Genomic DNA, 19,167 nt, shown 5'->3' on the forward strand with positions numbered 1-19,167 from the left:
CCCTGGCAGATCCAAGCAGACTCCACCCTGTGAGTGTCACCCACTCACGTACACACTGGCAGAGTTGCACCCTGAAACGGAGGATGTCCGAGAGACCAGCAGGTGCTCCGGTCCTGTCCGCACGTCTTCACTCTCTTCAGTCAGGCTGACTGATCTCCCACGCACCTGGGCCCCTAGTCAGGCGCTCACCGATAGAGCCTTGGTGGGTTCTAGTGTGCTCTGGTCAGACGCACGTCGTCTATCCTCCAGACAGTCGCTTGTAGAGGTACTAGTCAGGATGACACACCCTTCTCAGGGAGACCTGGTCCCGCCCATGCTCTCCATCAAGTCCCATGCCAAGCCAGCGGCTGGCTGTCTCCGCAGGCTCCTCTTACACACAAGCCCTTCTGGTCCCACCATTGCCCCTGCCTGACTCTCCCTTTTTCTGTCCCCACAGCTCTCCAGTGTCCTGCCAACAGTCACTACCAGCTCTGTGGTGACTCCTGCCCTGTGAGTTGCCCAAGCCTCTTGCCCCCAGAGGGCTGTGAAACCACCTGCCGTGAGGGCTGTGTCTGTGATTCTGGCTTTGTGCTCAGTGGTGACACCTGTGTGCCCGTGGGCCAGTGTGGCTGCCTCCACAATGGACGCTACTACCTGCTAGGTGCCACATTCTACCCAGGCCCTGAGTGTGAGCGGCTCTGTGCGTGTGGGCCAGGTGGCCAGGTCAGCTGCCAGGACGGTGCAGACTGCGAGCCCTATGAGGAGTGCCGGATAGAGAATGGCATCCAGGCCTGCCATCCCTCTGGCTGTGGCCACTGCCTGGCTAATGGGGGCATCCATTATGTCACCCTTGATGGACGGGTGTATGATCTTCATGGCTCCTGCTCCTACATCTTGGCACAAGTCTGTCACCCGAAACCTGGAGAGGAGGAGTTTTCCATTGTGCTTGAGAAGAACTCAGCTGACGACCCCCAACGTGTGGTGGTTACAGTGGACGGCCACAATGTGGTCCTGGCTAAAGGGCCACAGGTGAGTGGACACAAGCCTGCCCAGAGTTCTGGTAGGGACTTGACCCCAGCTTGGCCTCACCCTATAGGGTCTCAGTAGACCTTGGAGAGCTCCAGAGTATGGGAATATCACTGCCCCACCCCAATAGTTCCGGATTTGTGGGTAAAGGTCCCATCTCAGAATCTACTGTAGTCATGGCCCCAACCTGAGTGCTTCCCAGGGCCTGATTTTAGCTCCTAAGACTTCCAAGAAGGTCTGAGATAGACAACACTCCATGCAGGATCTATGAGTGCGTGCCTACACTGAGGTGCTCTTCCCTCATCCTAACTGACCCTTCCACCCAGGTGACTGTGGATGGTGAAACTGTGGTCCTGCCTGTGACGAAAGGCCATGTGAGTGTGACTGCTGAAGGCCGAAACATGGTTCTGCAGACAAGCAAGGGGCTGAAGCTTCTCTTTGATGGTGATGCCCACATCCTCATGTCCATCCCTAGTCCCTTCCGTGGACGGATCTGCGGCCTCTGTGGGAACTTCAATGGGAACTGGAGTGATGACTTTGTGCTGCCCGATGGAACAGTAGCCCCCAGTGCAGAGGCCTTTGGAGCTGCGTGGCGAGCTCCCGGCTCCTCTTTGGGCTGTGGTGAAGGTTGTGGGCCCCAAGGCTGCCCTGTGTGCTTGGCAGAGGAGACAAAATCATATGAGAAAAATGAAGCCTGTGGGAAGATCCAAGACCCCCAAGGTCCCTTCAAAGACTGCCACCAGGTTCTGAGTCCCTTGGAATACTTCCGCCAATGCGTGTATGATCTGTGTGCCCATAAGGGCAACAAAACATACCTCTGCCGTAGCCTGGCAGCCTACACTGCAGCCTGCCAGGTAGCTGGTGCACCCGTGAAGCCCTGGAGGACAGACAGCTTCTGCCGTGAGTGTCTGTGGGCCCCTCTTGGAAACTCCTGGGCCCTGGAGAAATCCCTGCCCGTGACAGCCTCCTCTAACCCTGCTCCAGCATCCTCTGTGCCTTCCCCCATTTACTTGCGACTCTGGGGTCTCAGCCTCCAGTCAAGAGTCCACCCTCCCCAGACCTCCCATCCACCTCTTCAGAGCTGTTCCCAGCTCTTTCTGTAGTGACCTGGAAGGGGGTTGGTTGGATTGAGAGCCCACAAGAGTCCTGAGTTGTGGCTCACTGGCCCCTACCTCAGACCCTGTGTCCTTTCACATCCTCGAGGCAAGGCTCCAGCTAACAGACCCCCCAATCCAGGTCCACACACTTCCTTCCAATTTGCAGGGCAGGAACAAGTCACGTCAGACTCTGCATGACAAGACTGTGGCCACTGACGTTTGTTTCGTGGCCGAGCCATTTCTCCCTCAGTCCCCTGGGGGCAGGACCTAAACACAGGGCCATCATCACCCCATAGTATAGCAACTGTCCCAGTGATGACAGGAGACACTGTCTCCAGCTCTGGACTTCCTCCTGAGTACTAGGCTGGTGAATCCATGGCCTCCTGGGTAATCTCTGCTGACCCTTGGATCTGAATGCAGCATTTCATCCCAAACCTGATCCTTCTTCTCTATTCCAGTGCCCATTAGAGGCCAGCCTCACCATCCTGGGGTTACTTAGTTAGAGCCCAGAGTTTTGCCTGTTTTTCTACTGTCCTTGTCTCAACCCTCTGCCTATGATTCCCCATCCCATTCAAGCCTCTACCTGATTTTCTCAATGAACCATGAGCCATGATCACTGGAGCCGTAGCTGTTTGGCGCACTGGGCATGAGCTCTTTAGCACAAGGTCTTCAGCGCTTATGTCCTCTACAACATCGTGTTAGGTTTTTGTACTGTGGCAAATGCTTGAGAGAAACAGTTTTTGAGGATCTATGTTGATTCATTGTCAGACATTTCTGTTCAAGGTAACTGGATGCACCCTTGAGCCTGATGTAGGACAGGGTTGTGGTTGTGGCAGAGAGAAGCAGATGGAGCTAACAGCCAGGCACAGAGCCAGAAGCAGGGGGCGGGCAACAGACATTCTGAAAGGCACAGTCTAGCTGATCGATTTTCCTCCTCTCCCTCCAGCTCTCCGGTGTCCCGACCACAGCCACTACTCTGTGTGCATGAGCTCCTGCCAGGGCTCCTGTGCTGCCCTCTCTGGCCTCACCCAATGCACCACTCGCTGCTTTGAAGGATGTGAGTGTGACAATCACTACCTGCTCTCCCAGGGTGTGTGCATTCCTGCCCACGACTGCGGCTGCACCTACAATGGCCAATATATGCCGGTGAGCAGGGACTCCAAGCAGGCAGTGGGGGCGGGGGAGCTGGAGGGACATTCAGAGCTGCTGTGCTCTGGGTTTCTGTTCAGGGATTGGGACACCGGGGGCCACCACCTGTTCCCAGCTGCGTCTGCTGTGCTAAGTCACCCCAGACTCGGCAGGTCGAAGCAAGAGAGCTTAGTTGCCCACAGCTCTGGAGGCCAGGAGTCAAGGACCAGCTCACGGCACTAAAGTCGAAGCACTGGAAAGCTGACACTGTCTAAGAGGTTCCGGAGGGAAATCTCTGCCTTGTGTCTCCCACCCTCTGGCGGCCTGGGTCATTCCTTGGCTTGGCCACACCACTCCAATCTCTGCCATCACTTCTCTGGGTGACCTGACATCTCCCTGTATAGTTCTTTCATGAGTGTCCATGGGATTCCCCACCTAGACGATCAGGATTAATTCCCCATCTAAACAGCATTAATCACACTGCAAACACATGTTTCCGTTTAAGTAGCATCCTTGGTCCCAGGACTTGGGAATTGCTATCTTTGGTGCAGGGACATTCCTCCACTACCCTTCCCTCTCTGAACTTCTTCACCTGCAGAGTGGTTGAGTCAGCATCCTGGCTCCATAGACATTTGATGCTCAGGACAGCTGGTACCCAGTGAGCACAGGCCTCATCCTCCCCTGCATCACATTCAGCAAACAGAACAGAAGTTATAATAGGGCAGTGGGTGGCCCAGCTACCAATCATTCAACAGTGTGCTCTGGGATTTGAGAGTTAATTTATCCTTGCTGATGCTTTTTGAAAGCTCTTTGTGTGACTAAGTGTGTTTGACATGTCAGTTTGTCTTGTAGTCACAGCAGTCCAGCAGAGAGACATGATTGCTGTTCTTCCCATTTTACAGAGAGACTGTTCCTAGTCAACGTATGCCAGCTGTGAAGGGAGCCAAACTCTTCTTCCTTCCTTCCTTCCTTCCTTTGGGTCTCACTGTCTCCTGGAAGCCATCAGGGATCCTGTGGCTTAGGTCTGCAGCCTCCTAGGGCTCTCACAACCAGCTGTGCTCCCCATCCCAGTTTTGGCCCCCTTCATTTACCTTTTAGCCTACTCCTGAGCATTACCTGAGTCTCCTAAACTCACATTTAAAACTAAGGAAATGGATTTATATGACATAGATGACAATTATCCAAACCAGGAAAGCAATGTTGACTCAACACAATTATCTAATCTGTAGATTTTAACCATATTTCACCAGTTGTTCCAGTAAAGTCTTCTACAGCGATTACTTCTCTCTGGGCCAGGGGCCAAGTGAGGGTCAGACTCTGCATTGCTTTCATAGAATCTGATGAAATCACCAGATGTAGAAGGTAGCTAGAAGACAAAACTATCTGCAGAGCCTAGGACCAGAGAGCAGGGGTCTGTGAGGGCTGAAGGAGCCGGACACTGACATGGCGGAGCAGCTAGTGAGGGAAGAGACAGAGAAGGTTCATGTGTTGTTAAGGTGAGTCTTCCAGAGACCAGCACGTAGACAAAGCTGAAAACCAAGCCATTATTGTCAGCCGGCATCTGCATGGGGAACTTGTCCAAATCACTTAGCCTCAAATCTTACAGCCCTTTGTTTTTTATGTACTAAAATCACATCCTGGTTGTCACAATTCAGTTAGTAAGAAGCAGAACTAAAGACACCAAAAAGCAAGGTTTAGGGACTTTTCTGGAACTATGGACCAGGTCTCTTCCATGGATTAGGTCTTTGTTTCCATGTTGGCAGGCGTTGGGGCCTACGTGCTGGGTTCTAAGGTCAGAATGGTATCTCTAACATGGTGTCAGTGGTGTTAAAGTCTGGGGCCTGTTACACACGGAGACGCATTCCCAGGGCAGTGTCCTCTCTGCTCTCACACCAGCACACTGTGGGGATGTACTGTCCACTCCTACATATACAGTCAACCTGTGCAGTGTTACCAGTCACTTCTAGTCAGTTGTTTAGGCCAGTTTTAGTTGTTTTTAGAACCGTGTGTTTCCAGTATGGGCCAAGGATTCTATCTCCTCACTTTGCTTTTGTGTATTATACTCACCTGATGGGTCCCATGAAGTTTGTTTGGTTTCTAGACTAATGCATTTGCTTTGTTGCTGTAAGAAAACAGCTAATGGAAGCTACTTTGTGGAGAAAATGGGGTTATGAAGCTCGAAGTTTTGAAGGCTAGTAGTCTAAAAAGCACTCATGATGCAGGCTTTCATGAAGCCCCCCCTGCATGATGCCATGGTGGGAGCATGTGTATGCCTCTGTCAATGTGTGGTCCCTCCCTCTCCTTTAAAAGCCACCATGTTTCAATCAGGGGCATTCTACCTTGGTGACTTTATTAATCTAATCAGCCCCAAAGTCCTCACTTCTAAACATGAAGTTTCCAACCTCTTCATACATAACACTTTGTGGAGTAAGCTCTTGCATGAGTTCAGGTAGACAAGCCATATTCAAACCATAGCAAATAGCCTGAGCCGGTAACATTATCTCCATGTGGTCTTTCATTCTCCAGTTGGCTTAACTCAGGCTTGTTCTCACAGTAACCAGGCACAATCTGAAGGGGGAGGCAGAGTGGTGATGGTATAGACTGCTTGGCCTCTAAGGACCATTGACACTCTACCACACACACCATTTCTTACTGGGAGCTTCGATGGGTTCCCCATGCAAATGCACATAATCCACCCTTTCTGTGCACAGGTGAACACCTCACTGATGACTTCAGACTGCAGTGAGCGCTGTTGCTGCTCCTCAAGAACCGGCCTGACATGCCATGCAGCTGGCTGCCCATCTGGCCACATCTGTGAGCTCCAAGGAGGAGTCCGGAACTGCCAGCCTGCCCGTGGCCTCTGCTCCATCTCTGTGGGGGCCAACCTCACCACCTTCGATGGGGCTCACAATGCCATCAGCTCCCCTGGTGTCTATGAGCTTTCTTCTCGATGCCCGGGACTCCAGAAGACTGTGCCCTGGTACCGTGTGGTTGCTGATGTCCAGCCTTGCCATGGCAATGACAATGTTGTGGACAAGGTCCACATCTTCTTCGAGGATGGAATTGTGACTGTGACCCAAAGCAAGGGCGTGTGGGTAAGCCTGGGCACAAAGGGCAGGGATGTCTTCCCTGGGCTCTCCTTCTTCCTGTCACAGTGGCCAACATCCTGGCTACCCAGTGGCCTTGCGGTCTGTCTCCTTCATCCAGGTCTCTATACGTTTTTCTGGATTTGTACCTGTCTCTATAGGTCAGCCTGGGTCCCTCTCCTTGGCCTGAGTTCTTACATTCGAGTAACAGCATAGCTTTGCTGTTGGTCTTAATCAAGCCTCCACTGGTTACCAGTGACAGGAAACCAAATGCCTTGGGGGAAACGAATGGACTGGCTCCATATCTGGGAAGCCCAGAGACGGCCCCAGACACCCCACCGACACTGTCAGGAGTTTACACCTGAGGTTTCAGACTTGTTTACCACTTAATCACCTTCATTCTCCGAGTTTTCCTCTTACGGGGCAAAGATGATCAGCATCTGCCCTAGGCCTATCGTCTACCATCTTTGCCACCCGAACACAAAGTCATCCAACAAAAGTCCCAGTGGTGCACCTCACTAGGCTGGTTTGGACCGTCTGTCCCCTCTTGGAGTTTATCACTGTGGTCTTAAGTATAGAATGCTATGATTGGCCAGGCTGAGGTCACATGTCAGGGTCCCTCTGAGCCTTTCTCAGGGAGGCACCGGGATTCCCTCAGAGGGTTCAGCAGAGAGTTGTCCTAATAACTAAGAAAGATTACAGTAGAAGGACAGGAGGCAAAACCCGCAAGAGGGAAGGAGCCACCCAGTGCAGTCCTGGAGACACAGGCACTGACTCCCAGGAGTCCCCTACTGGAATCAGAGTCCACACATCCTCCAGCAACAGTCACGACAAAGCCTGGGAAGTATGTTCAGGGAGGTTCGTATGAGCACACTTCAAGTTTCCAGTGATGCTGGTTACATCGGCACTGTCTGCCTAGCATGGGCAAAAACGGCTGCCACTGCTGTCCTCCTGAGAGTGCGAGCACAGCTGACCAGGGACCCAGACCAGTCCAGATCACCACTTCTTGCCAGTACCTGGATCACAGCCTGATAGCCCGGAGGTACCAGGGAATCTCAGCTTTTGTGAATAAACTCAGCCCTTCTCAAAGCCCTGGGCTGGGTCACTGACATGACTGAACCAATTCTTACCACAAAGCTTGTAGCCAGTAAGACTTCCCATCCACTGAGTGTCTGTGTGTCCTTTTCTGTATCCATCCTTCTCAGCTCCTTGCTTCCAGCGTCTATAGCCACTCATACTCCATCGAGGAGAACAGACAGAAGTTGGAAAACGATCACAAGGCTGCTGAGTCTGCAGCCTCTGATAAGAAGCTGAAAGTGCCCCACGGTTGTTACACTGCTGGGATTATTATCTTCATTCAGACACGGGCCCTCCAAGAAGAGATGATACAATTGCTTCTGCTGGAGATCCTGTTACTTACAGGCAACCTGGGGGTCTTCCACTTTAAAAACTAGGACTTCATAGTCTAAGTCTGGAATTCCTGCTTGGTTTATCTGTCTGGTAAATAATGTTTTGCACCAGACCTTGGAAAGTTGTGGAGAAGTTTTGATCCATGCCTCCACACCTCTTCTTTCTATCCTTATCAATGTATACAGAAAGATATTCTCCAGAGATTAATAAGTTACTTTTGGGCCAGGGACATGGTTTAGTGGGGAAGCGAACCTCCAAGCCAATGGGACCTGAATTTGGTCCCTGGAGCTACATGGTGGAAGGAGAGAACCAACTCCCACAAGTGCCAGCTGACCTCCACATCTGTGTCAAGGCATGAGTGTACACATAAATTCATTCATTAATTTTACATTAGAGCAGCATGAGCATGCACAGTGAGCTGTGTGTGGACACCCATCTCCAGCTGTCTTCCCACCTGTCCATCTTCCAGATAATCCTCTTCTCCAGGACCCATCCCTTCCGGCACCTGTCCCTGCCGCTGCTTTGCTTTGTTATTGTGCATGAGGACTCCAGTGTGGTGTTCCCTCAGCTATTGTCACTCAGGTCTCACGTCTCCGTTTCCCCTCCCCCTACACCAGGTGAATGGTCTCCGAGTGGATCTCCCAGCTGATGTGTTAACATCTGTGTCTGTGAGGAGGATGCCCGATGGCGCCATGCTCGTCCATCAGAAGGCAGGGGTCCAGGTCCGGCTTGGAACCAGTGGGCAGCTGGATGTGATGGTCGGTGATGACCATGCAGCCCTGCTGTGTGGGGCCTGTGGAAACTTTGATGGGGACCAGAAAAATGATGTGCTTGACTCCCAGGAGAAGTGGAAAGCACAGGACTTCTCCTCATGGTGAGGATGGAGAGTGGAAACCAGACTGGGAAAAGAGGTGGTGTGGGTGGGTGCTCAGTCTGCAGCATGAAGTGCTAAATGTCTGTCTCTTGCAGTTCCAACTGATCAGTCATCACTGGCAATGGACACTTCAAGACCTGCCTCTTCCAGAAGTTCCAGTGACTGAAGGATGTCCTGTGTGTCCCCTCCCTGTCCCTCCCCTTTGCTGAGCCACTAAGGCCAAATCTGGAAGCATTGAGTAAATATCTAGACCCAAGTTGCATGCCAGTGTGTCTGCCTCCTGCTGTCTCCAACTTCCTCCCCACTGTGGGAGACATGGATGATGATGAGTCTCTTAGGAGAGGATGGGTGACTGCATGCGTGGGTGCCCGAGCAGATGAAAAAGCAGATGGCCAGAGTGGGGGAAAGTATTGAGGAGATTGGGAGTCACAGAGACAGATGATTAGAGGAGTGGATGGATGAGATGATGGATGACTGGATGGGGAAGACCTGGAAGGTGGAGAGAAAGACAGATCTTGGCTTTACCATTGACAAGTCTGGTGAGTTGCCTGGTTCCTCTCTGACTCGGTTTCATCACCTTTAAATAGAACAAAGGCTAGTATTTTCTCACAGAGTTGGTAAAAATGAACAGGGAAGCTGATGGAGACCATGGAAAGCTAGGTAGAAAACACATATACTAAGCAGAAGGGCACGTCAAATACCATTGCTTTAAGGTGACAGGAAATGCACCTCTGGTTTTAGTAACATGGAGGTCTTTTATGACTTTTGATCAACTGGTGGAAGGGAAAGCTTTGTTGGAGTGAGTCCAGGAAGCAGAGATGGAACAAAGACAGTAAGTACAAGTATCTCTTTTGAGGAGCATTATTACAACCTAGCTGGAGTGGTCCTCGGTTTTATCCTCTACATTCAGCTTCTAGGGGTGGGCACAGAGTAGCTGGAGAGCTTGAGTCAGTTTACAGTTTGAGGATGTGTGTGATGATGGTGGGTAGGGATGTGGATGGATGCTGAGGGCAGTGTAGTCATAAGGAGGTGCCGGCCGGACCAGGAGTTTATGGACAGCTTAATGGAGGTTGGGACTGAACGATATTTGGAGTATTTGTACTAAAGAGAATAAGGTGGAGATATAGAAGCTCGTGGGCAGAAGGTGAGGTGCCTGGAGCTGAGGCTCTGGAAGGACTGTAGTTCAGGAGCTGGTGCTATCTAGAAATGAGTAATTCCTTTCCAGCGGGCTAGGACCTCCAGGGCTATCACCAACACCACTGAATTCCCATCACAAAGCATAGTGTGACCGTGGGATTGACAGCTTGGTTTGAGGACATGGTCGCTGGACAAGTGGAAAGCAAGGTACTGAGAAGCCACAGTGTTCATGGGATCTGCTTGATTTTGGAGAAGATTTGTGATTGGAGGAACATGTTGGGGGAGCTTGGGAGTTAGTGATGCTAATCACAAGGATGGGAGGACATCTTTCAGTATGACTGTGGACTTCAGTGTTAGAGAAGAAGGGGCGAGGGAGAAAGGATGCCAACATGGCGCTGAAGAGCAAGGGCTGGGAGTCTTACCCCTTCTACCTGGGTGGTGCACGTGAGGGTGGAGTAGAAGTAAATTGTTTCTTCACAGGGCAGCAATGCCTGGTTAGAGCAGCAGAGTGAAGAGAAGCTGCAGACGCTGTACTGTTTGGATATGAAGTGTCCCTCAAACTGTTGCGTGTTCGTGGCTGAGCCTCGAGCACATGTTCAGAGGTGGCCTTTGGGCAGGTGATTCTGTTACTGCACTAGAGAGTTCCTTGTTTCTTTTCTTCTCAGAAGAAAGAATTCAGCTGAGAAACATTAACACTTTAAGCTGAAGTGTATTTGGCAAAGCAAAGTGATGATACACATCAGAGTGCTTACAATGGGCTGTCCTGAGACGGGGACAGCAGCAAGAGATGGCAGATTTGCTATGGCTGTAAGAGGTTTATATGAATAGATATAAGTGATATGAGATATGAGTGTATATATGAGATATATTCATGAGAATAAGAGGACGCTTTTCTCTCCCAAATCATGGTGCACCCGTTCATCCTTTAAAGGTATTTCTTCCCATGATTCCTTAAAAAGCTCTGGAGAGGCAGGAGGACAAAGTTGCAATACAAATTATATTATAATGAAGCCAGGGTCTTTTGACCATGCAAACCCTCCACTAATGTCCAAATGTGGCAATTGGGAAATTCCTCAAAGTCTCTGTTTTTGATATAGTGGGAAGAACCCAACTGTAGCATCAAGGATGTTTGGTCACCAAGGGCCATTTTTGACAATCAAAAGCCACAGCCTCCAAGATACAGCTGCTGTTTCTTCTACCATGGCCAACGATGATGCGTGATCCTAACTAGTCGTATCAATTAGTCTTATCTGCCTACCTGGTCTCATTCCCTCCCTCAATCAATATGGACCTTTATATTTTTATAAGAGGGCAAAGTAGATGTCTCTTTCTTCAGTAACTTCCTAAGACATAGACCCTGCCTATGGACCCAGTGTCATTGCTGTCTATGTTGGTAACCAAGGCAGTTACATAAACTGTTGATATAAGTAGCTGCATATTTTGTTGACTGGAAAGTCCCACAGAAACTTTGTCCTGTTTGATCTAGTGTAGAGTATGATGCTTCAAGATCTGGTCCAGGAGAGATGGATCAATATTTTCATCACGTGACCATCTGAAGCTGAATTTATTGAATTCTGAAAGAACCAAGCCAGGGCAGCCATTGTAGGAAGCAGGACCAAAATTGCAGAGTGAAATACATTTTACCAGAGGAACATAGAGGCCACCCATGGTCACATCCATCCACGAAATGATTGGGAAATTCTAGCAGTGAGAAAAAGGGACCCGGGGACAGGAACAACTAGGAGGGAAGAGAACAGGAATCAAAAGCCTGTTTTGCCATGAGGAGAATCTGGATGTTTAGTTTTTGTTTTGTTTTGTTTTTCTGGAAGCCCCCATAAGGCAAAGGGAACCAGGATGGGAGATGGATTGAGCTATGACCATTGAGTATGTGCTAGCTACCCAGTTACGCCCCGAGGGTCCCAGGGCTAAAAGTTAGTGGATATATTTTGAAAACTGGAATAAAGTGGAGACTGTAGATTGAGCCTAAGAATGAGTATGACAGACCTAACTGTGGTGACATTCCCCCAAGAGAGTATCCCCAACAGAGGAGATCCTAAACAGAGCAGATTTCCATTCACTCAGAGACAAATTAGTTTTGTTTTAACAAATTAGTTTAACAGAAAAAATACAGTATCTTAAAAGAATTTTCAAAGCAGTCAAGAAAGGATTTATTTAGTGAGGCACAGGTACAAGTGAGCATAAGTATTATCAGACACATCCCATAAAGAAAACTCCAAACTCAGGAGTTAGGATCGAGAGTCCATAGGTTGTTCCTTTGACGTTGGCCCTTGAGGTTTCTTTTAAAGAAGATATGTAAGTTCTCAGTTGGTTGTCTGCTCTGAATAGGACTCACCATGAGCACTTTCTGAAAAATGGGGTTTTCTGAAGGACAAGTGAACCAAATTAGTAATGCCCTTGATGCTTGGCAGCCACTGGAGGCCTTAGGTAGGCTGGACTGACAATCAGAAGTGCTATCCTCCGAGGGCCTTAGGAGCACTCAGCTCAGCCAGGCCAAGGTCAGAAGCCTGGTTGGGCACTTGTAGAACCTTTACTATTATCAGTTAACTTTACTTTCTATTACATACGGGGCGGGGGTGGGGGGGAGGAAGAAGGGGGAGAGAGAGAGCAAGAGAGCACATGTGGAGGTCAAAAGACAACTTGTGGGAGTTGATTTCTCTCTTTTTTATTTAAAATTTTTCATTCATTTTACACACCAATCAAAGATCCCCCTCTTCCTTCCTCCTGCCCCCCAACCTTCTCCCCAACCCAACCGCCTTTTGCCCAGAGGGTCCCACGGATTAAACTCATTAAACTCAGGTAGTCAGAGTTGATGGGCAGCACCACCCCCTGCTAAGCCTTCTCACTGGCCCTAACTTCACTCTTGAGTTACACTTTCCTGCTGGGTGTTTGAGACCATGCAGGTGGCCGACAATCTTTCCTTCTTTTACTGTTAAGATAATCCTGACTCAGTAGGGTTACTCTCTGGGGGTTTGAAGGTGCCCCTCTGTCTCTTTGCTGAGGTATCAGGATCTTGCTGACATGTGGTTTCTCTGGGACACAGAGGGGACATTTCTTCCCAGGGTGACTCTCCTCTTTACAGGATGTGCACCATTGGCATCTAACCCCTGGTGACCCAATGCCTCTCTGATCAACAGGACAGGTGGCATATCAGAGTTCTAGGGCCACTTTAGAGATGCCATGTCATCTCCTAGGTCCTGGATGACCTTGCAGGGCAAGGACCAAAATGCTGGATATCTTCTTAGTCCCTTTATCCTCTTCAGGTTTGACCACCAAGTTTTGGTTGAACACCCTGCCCTCCCCTGCAAGGAAACTTGCATCCATCCCAAAGAGGAAGTGGTGGGCCCTCATTCCAACTTCTCTGTAACATTCAAAATAAACATGTAAATAGGCCCTGATTTTATTAAAGACTCAGGTTCCTACACAGTTAAAAAGCCCGATAAACAATAGAAAACACAGTAATTATCTTGATAAGCATGAAACATTTGTTCTTTAAGCCGGTTCTTATAAATGTTACAAAGAACAGATCAATATCTTAAGAAAACCTCCTTGTTCTAAATAAAGAGCCGGGTTTCTGTTTTATATCAGTATGCTGAGTTTTGACTTTATGAAATTTAAACTCTTTTTTGTTTTTGTTTTTGTTTTTTTGAGACAGGGTTTCTCTGTGTAACAGCCCTGGCTGTCCTAGAACTCACTCTGTAGACCAGGCTGGCCTCTGCCTCTCTGGTATGGGATTAAAAGTATGCACCACCACTGCCCTGCAAAGAATTTGAATTCTTTAAATGTGTGTGTGTGTTACATATAATCCTCAAGTTTCATTGTCCACTTACCTAGACCTGCAACATCCTTAAGGTTTCTGGTTTGCCTTCATCTTTCCTTTTCCATTTTGGAAAGAATCCAGTCATTTCACTTTAAAACAGAAATCTCACTTTACTGTCCGCAATCCTTCCTTGTTCATAAATAGTGTCTTTTCTTTTTATGCCCCCACTCCTTTTTTTTTTTTTTGATGTTTTGAGACAGGGTTTCTCTATTAACAGCACTGGCTGTCCTGGATCTCACTCTGTAGACCAGGCTGGCCTTGAACTCACAGAGATCCGCCTGCCTCTGCCTCCCGAGTGCTGGGATTAAAGGCATGCACCACCACACCTGGCTCTTTTTGCTCTTTCTTATCAAAAATCACATCCTATACCCTTCTCTACATCTGTTCCCTGCTTGTTGGCTCCTTTCTACCCTGCTTCCTTCCTTAGTGAAGCAGAGAAACACGACAAAGTCTACAGTGTACTCAAAGGAAGTGGAGTGCTCGCTTCAGCAGCATGTATACGAGAATCGGAACAATGCAGAGAAGATTAGCCGGCCCCTACGTAAGGAAGACAGGCAAATTCGTGAAAAAATTCCATATTTTTATGAACTTGAATATGGAAAAGGGAAGCTGAACAGCAGAACAAAATAAACAACAGGTAGCTGTCCAGATACTGTGAGAGCGTATATTCTTGTCTACTGTGGGCCTTGGGCAGAATCTGCCTTTTCAGAGCCTAAGCTATGGGCTAACACATCCAGCACGTTAAAGTCCAGCAAGAACTCCCATGACAATGAAGCTTTCCAAGGACAAGGGACACTTGACTGCAAAAGTCACTTACTACCAACTACCAGAAAGAAAAAGCAGAAGGAAGAGAAAATACACGGGGGTGGGGGGGGGGGAGTGTGAAGATTTTATGTGTTACCCCTGTACTACAGCTTAGGACATAGCAGCTTTCTCTGTGGAGCTGGAGGTCATAGCAAATGGTTGTTTCCTCCTAAGGACTCAGGGGAGAGAGAACACAGTGGTACAAGCTGGACAGGAGCCTGCTGTTGGTTGTTTTTGTTGGTTGCTTTTGGGGACCTGCCACACAGCTCCCAAATAAATCACACATGGAGACTTATTCTTAATTATAAATACTCAGCCTTAGCTTGGCTTGTTTCTTGCCAGCTTTCCTTAACTTAACTTATCCTATCTACCTTTTGCCTCTGGGCTTTTCCCATTATCTTACTTCTGTAAATCTTACTCATACTCTGTGGCTTGCTATGTAGCTGGGTGGCTGGCCACTGGAGTCCTCCTCCTTCTCTGGCTACTTCTTTTCTCCTTCCAGATTTCTCCTCCTATTTATCCCCTCTGTCTGTCAGCCCTGCCTATTTCTCTCTCATGCCTCAATTGACCATTCACCTCTTTATTAGGCCATCAGATGTTTTAGGAAGGCACAGTAACACAGCTTCACAGAGTTAAAAAAATGCAAAAACATAAACAAAAGAAACACAACTTAAAATAATATTCTCCAACAGGAGCCTCACTGTTGAGGTCGTGATGGAAAGATGAGCCCAGAACATTTGTTCTTTTTACAGTATTTTCCACTTAACAGAGAACTAGCTAGTGGTAACCCATGAACTTGTGGATCCCAATGTCTTAAAATTGGTTCCCTGATCCCAGCATCGGCAGGCTCCGGAGCCAGTCCTTTTTGGGATGTAGATCTCAGGACTTAGCATCTAATTGTTCATCCTTCCATTTTCCCATTTGGATGATCATCCTTTACAACCAGGAATAGTGAAAAGCTTTCAGGAGCAGGGTTGGGGGAATAGTCTTAGAGGGACCTTCTAATGCTTTTCAAATTGTACCCTTGTAAATGAGATTATACTTAATTTCATTCCCTACCAAATGTTTATCCAGTGATAAGTATGGTAAGTCATGGAACAGGCTTGCTTACAGGAATAAAGTATTTGGATCAGGATCCAGCTTACAGCTTTATAGTCAGGGCTGTCCTTTAAGGCCATAAAGATCTGAACATGAGGAACTTTCATCCGTGGGCCCAAGTTCTGGGAAAGGAGATACAGGCAGAAGACGGTGTTAAAACCTATACTCCCGTTCTTAGGCCAGACCTCCACAGCATTCAGACCGTTGCATCCAAGCTGTGTTACAGAGGAAGTGCAAGTGGATTTTGTTTTTTTCTTAAGCAACTGGGGATCAAATTTGGTTCCATTTTTAAATGATGTAGCCAAAGGGCAAGTCCTGGGAGATGGATGGTTGGTTCCACATCCAGAAGAGAAAAACAGGACACTGGGAAGAGAAAGGCGTCCCTTACTCACGCCTTGGGCTGGGGAGGAGAGGTGAGAACAGCCTCTTCACCTGGGGAGTCTCAGATTCCATCCCCTCTCCCTTGTGCTTCCATCTATACATGCTAGAACTAAGGGACCAGGCTGGGTACGATCCCAGAGACTGGGCATCCTGCCAGTTCTGTCCCTTAAAATGACAAGACATGAGAGTGCTCGCTCACCTGGGGCCAGAGACTGAAGGACCTAGAGAAAGAAAAGTTAGAGCCTGCCCAGGCTGAACAGAGCCACACCCACTCCTCGGCATGGTTGATAATTCCCCCACATCAAGACATCCGGGCATCCAACTCAGCCTGTGAGGAAGGGATGAGTTTGAGATCCTGGGCCTGCTTCAGGTAGGGCTTATAGCCAAACTACTCACACCCCTGTGCGCGTGCGCGCATGCACACACATACACACACACACACACACACACACACACACACACACACACACACACACACACACATTCTACATGAGACTTTAGTAAAATGTGAGCATCTGCCATTCTGGGGTTTTTATGCCTGGGAGAGAAAGAAAAGACAATATGGCTAGGTGGAAGTAGAGATCAAGCAAGGGTGGTATTTAGTGTCCAAAGGTGAGGCAGACAGGGTTGCAGGCAAAGGACTGCAAGACAGGTTCTGAAGAGCAAGCCTGGTCACCATGATGTGCTAATTACTATGGTGTCACTTCAGAGTTGTCTCATCTCCACAGGGTCTCATGTGGCTGGTCTAGCTTTTATCAGACACAAGAAAGTGACTCAGGGCATTGCAGGGAAGACAAGCCTCTGATGACCGTGTCCTCTCCTGTGGCCATGTCCTCTTTAGCAAGACATTATTATTCCATATAACTCGGGAGTGGGAGTGGAAATCTCCCCACAGTTCCCTATATTCAGCATAGAGACATTGGTTAAATACTAGGTGGTTCGCTGTGACAACAGCAGGTAGATGGAGCGCAGCACTGCTGTGGCCCATGCCTGAGAAGTTCCTCCATAAGAATTCACACACAGCAAGGTCTTTGAAAACCCCACACAGAAAAAAGAACTGCCGAGCAAGCCAGGATGGAGAGCGCACACGGAGCCTGAGACTCGCACAGAAAGCATGGCCCTATGCTCATACTGCTACCTGAGTTATGGCTCGGATGCACTTTTCCCTCAGTTCTTTGTTCTTGAAGGAAATCATTCTACTCAGAAACATGGATAGTTTAAGAAGTTTGTTAAGTAAAGCAAGGCACAAGGATGGCATCGTCCGGAGAGCTTGGGACAGGCAAACTCAAATGAGAAGACCGCAGCATGAAATCTCCGATTTGATGTTTATAGAAGAGGTTTTTATGCATACTTACGAGGTGGATAGAATAGTCATGGAGTAATGTGGTCCTTTCATAGTACATTGGATCTCTCTTTTAGGGCTTTTCTTCCCATGATCCTCTTGAAAAGCTCACGAGAGAGGGTCAAAACCGCAGTGCAGGGGGTATAAGTAAGCCAGGCTCTTTAGAGGACGCAGATCCCTCGCTGGTGTGCACGTGGAGCAGCTGAGATCGGCCCCGGCACCTCAGCTTCTGATACAACAGAAAGAGCTCAACGGCAGCTCCTCAAAACTGGACCTTCAACTCAAAGAGCGCTTTTGACGGTCGGAGACGAAGCTACAAGACACCGCTACAGTTTCCTTCACTTCGCATCTGTCTGCCCAGCCTCAACTCCCTACGTGAATGTGAGGGGCTGACATTGTCAGTGGACTGATCCATTAGCACGTTTATAGTTTTATGGAATTATTGGCAGGTGGTGGAGACTAAGAGGCAGGGCCTGGTCGAAGAAAGTCGGTCACTGAGGGCATGCCCTTGAAAGCTCCCTCCCCCAACCCCCATTTTTTTCTGCCATGTCCCACTGCCATGATGTGAGTGACTTGCCACTGGCTGAAAAGCAATGGACCCAGGTGACCATGGACTAAAATCACCACTCCTGTGAGCTAAAACAAACCTTCAGCCCCCCTCCTTAGGTTGTGTATTTCAGATACTTTTGTGACCGCAGTGAAAAGTTCCTTATGCAGAGGTGTTGGAACGCATCAGTTGGGGGCATTTCAGGTCCATACCATAATAGTCCACTTCTAGTCCCAGTGGATGCCTGGCCATCTGACCACACAAAATGAGTAATCCAACTTCAAGAATCCCCCCCACAGTTTCAACAGTCTCAGTATTAGTCACAAGGTCAACAGTCTCTTCTAAGACTCGAGGTACTGTTAGCTATGAGCCCTTAAGTAATAAAGCATTTGCATTCTACCAACACCCAATGGCGCAGAGTAAATATTCTTGTTCTACAAGAGAGGAATGCAGTAGGGGAGGTGGTTAGTAAGGAAGGATTGGAACAAAGCCGTACCCCAAACCAGTAAGGCAAATATTTTATAAACACTGTAGCTACAGCCCAGAATTTAGAGCACATGGTTGCATCATTGGCACCATCTGGGTTCTTATGGGCTTGGTCATACTTATCCCTATGACTTGGCACACATGACCTTTCACTCTGGCTCCAGTCAGTGCCTGTAGCTTTTCTTAATATACATGCAGTGCTTATGGCACCACCACCATCCTAGGGTGTCCATGGCAACTTGGACCTCACTTCTACTGCCTCAGGCATTGCCCTACGAGGACCGCCCTCCAAGGATTCTGTCTCTGCCACATAGAACCTGACAAGAGCTTTTCTCTGGAACCTTGTGCAAGCTTCTGCAACCACATCGCTACTGCATTCTTCGTGCATGCCTGCAAATCCAGCGCCACGTGCATGATACCAAGTTCTGGCTGCCAGTTCATCTGGACCTTGGCTACAGTGGCCTCTTAGTTCCTGTGCCTCTGAACCAGAGAAACATTTCCCTGCATGGACATCTTCAATCAAGGCACTCCTGTGGCTGTACTTTTCTCTTTTTAAAGAAGATCCTTTCCATGCATCTCATAGCCTGGAAATCAAGCGTGGTGGGAGCAGTGTCTTCCTTGAGGCACCTTTCCTACCGTGTGAAGCTTCTGTTTAATTGCACCGGTATTTTGAACAGTTACATTGGCTTTATTCACACTCGCCTTGTCTGTGGCTTCAAATGCTCTCGAGCCCCAAGCTACACATGGTTCCTGCTTCCCTGCCCCACTTTCTCCCTCCACTCCCACCACAGGCCTGATTAGGAGCAACCAGAGATAATTCCTCTAGCAAACAAATCACTCCATTCCTTTTAGATTCAGTTCATGAGTAGCATAGAGCAAGAGTCTTTGCCAGAATGTAGTGTAAATGGCCTTTACCCTGATTCCCAAGTCCTTA

The 19,167-nt window shown here is 48.6% G+C and overlaps 1 protein-coding gene and 1 non-coding gene across 8 annotated transcripts in view; both read left to right on the forward strand.

The window, feature by feature from the left end:
* Positions 1-8,862, forward strand: part of LOC128125084 (IgGFc-binding protein-like) — a 52,193-nt gene extending 43,331 nt beyond the window's left edge. For all 7 annotated transcript variants that reach the window (XM_052762064.1, XM_052762070.1, XM_052762067.1 and 4 more), the window contains 6 exons: positions 437-1,008; positions 1,332-1,905; positions 3,049-3,248; positions 5,942-6,325; positions 8,344-8,600; positions 8,696-8,862. In XM_052762064.1, the coding sequence (XP_052618024.1) occupies positions 437-1,008; positions 1,332-1,905; positions 3,049-3,248; positions 5,942-6,325; positions 8,344-8,600; positions 8,696-8,705 (1,997 nt within the window). In that variant the 3' untranslated portion in view covers positions 8,706-8,862. The remainder of the gene's footprint in view (positions 1-436; positions 1,009-1,331; positions 1,906-3,048; positions 3,249-5,941; positions 6,326-8,343; positions 8,601-8,695) is intronic.
* A 5,189-nt stretch (positions 8,863-14,051) lies between these two features.
* Positions 14,052-14,158, forward strand: LOC128095761 (U6 spliceosomal RNA). The gene has a single exon (XR_008213370.1). It is a non-coding gene; the product is annotated as a U6 spliceosomal RNA (small nuclear RNA).
* Positions 14,159-19,167: the final 5,009 nt, after the last annotated feature.

The sequence above is a fragment of the Peromyscus californicus genome, unplaced genomic scaffold (genome assembly GCF_007827085.1).
Source record: "Peromyscus californicus insignis strain IS unplaced genomic scaffold, ASM782708v3 Scaffold_4__1_contigs__length_199733344, whole genome shotgun sequence".
Classification (NCBI taxonomy): domain Eukaryota; kingdom Metazoa; phylum Chordata; class Mammalia; order Rodentia; family Cricetidae; genus Peromyscus; species Peromyscus californicus.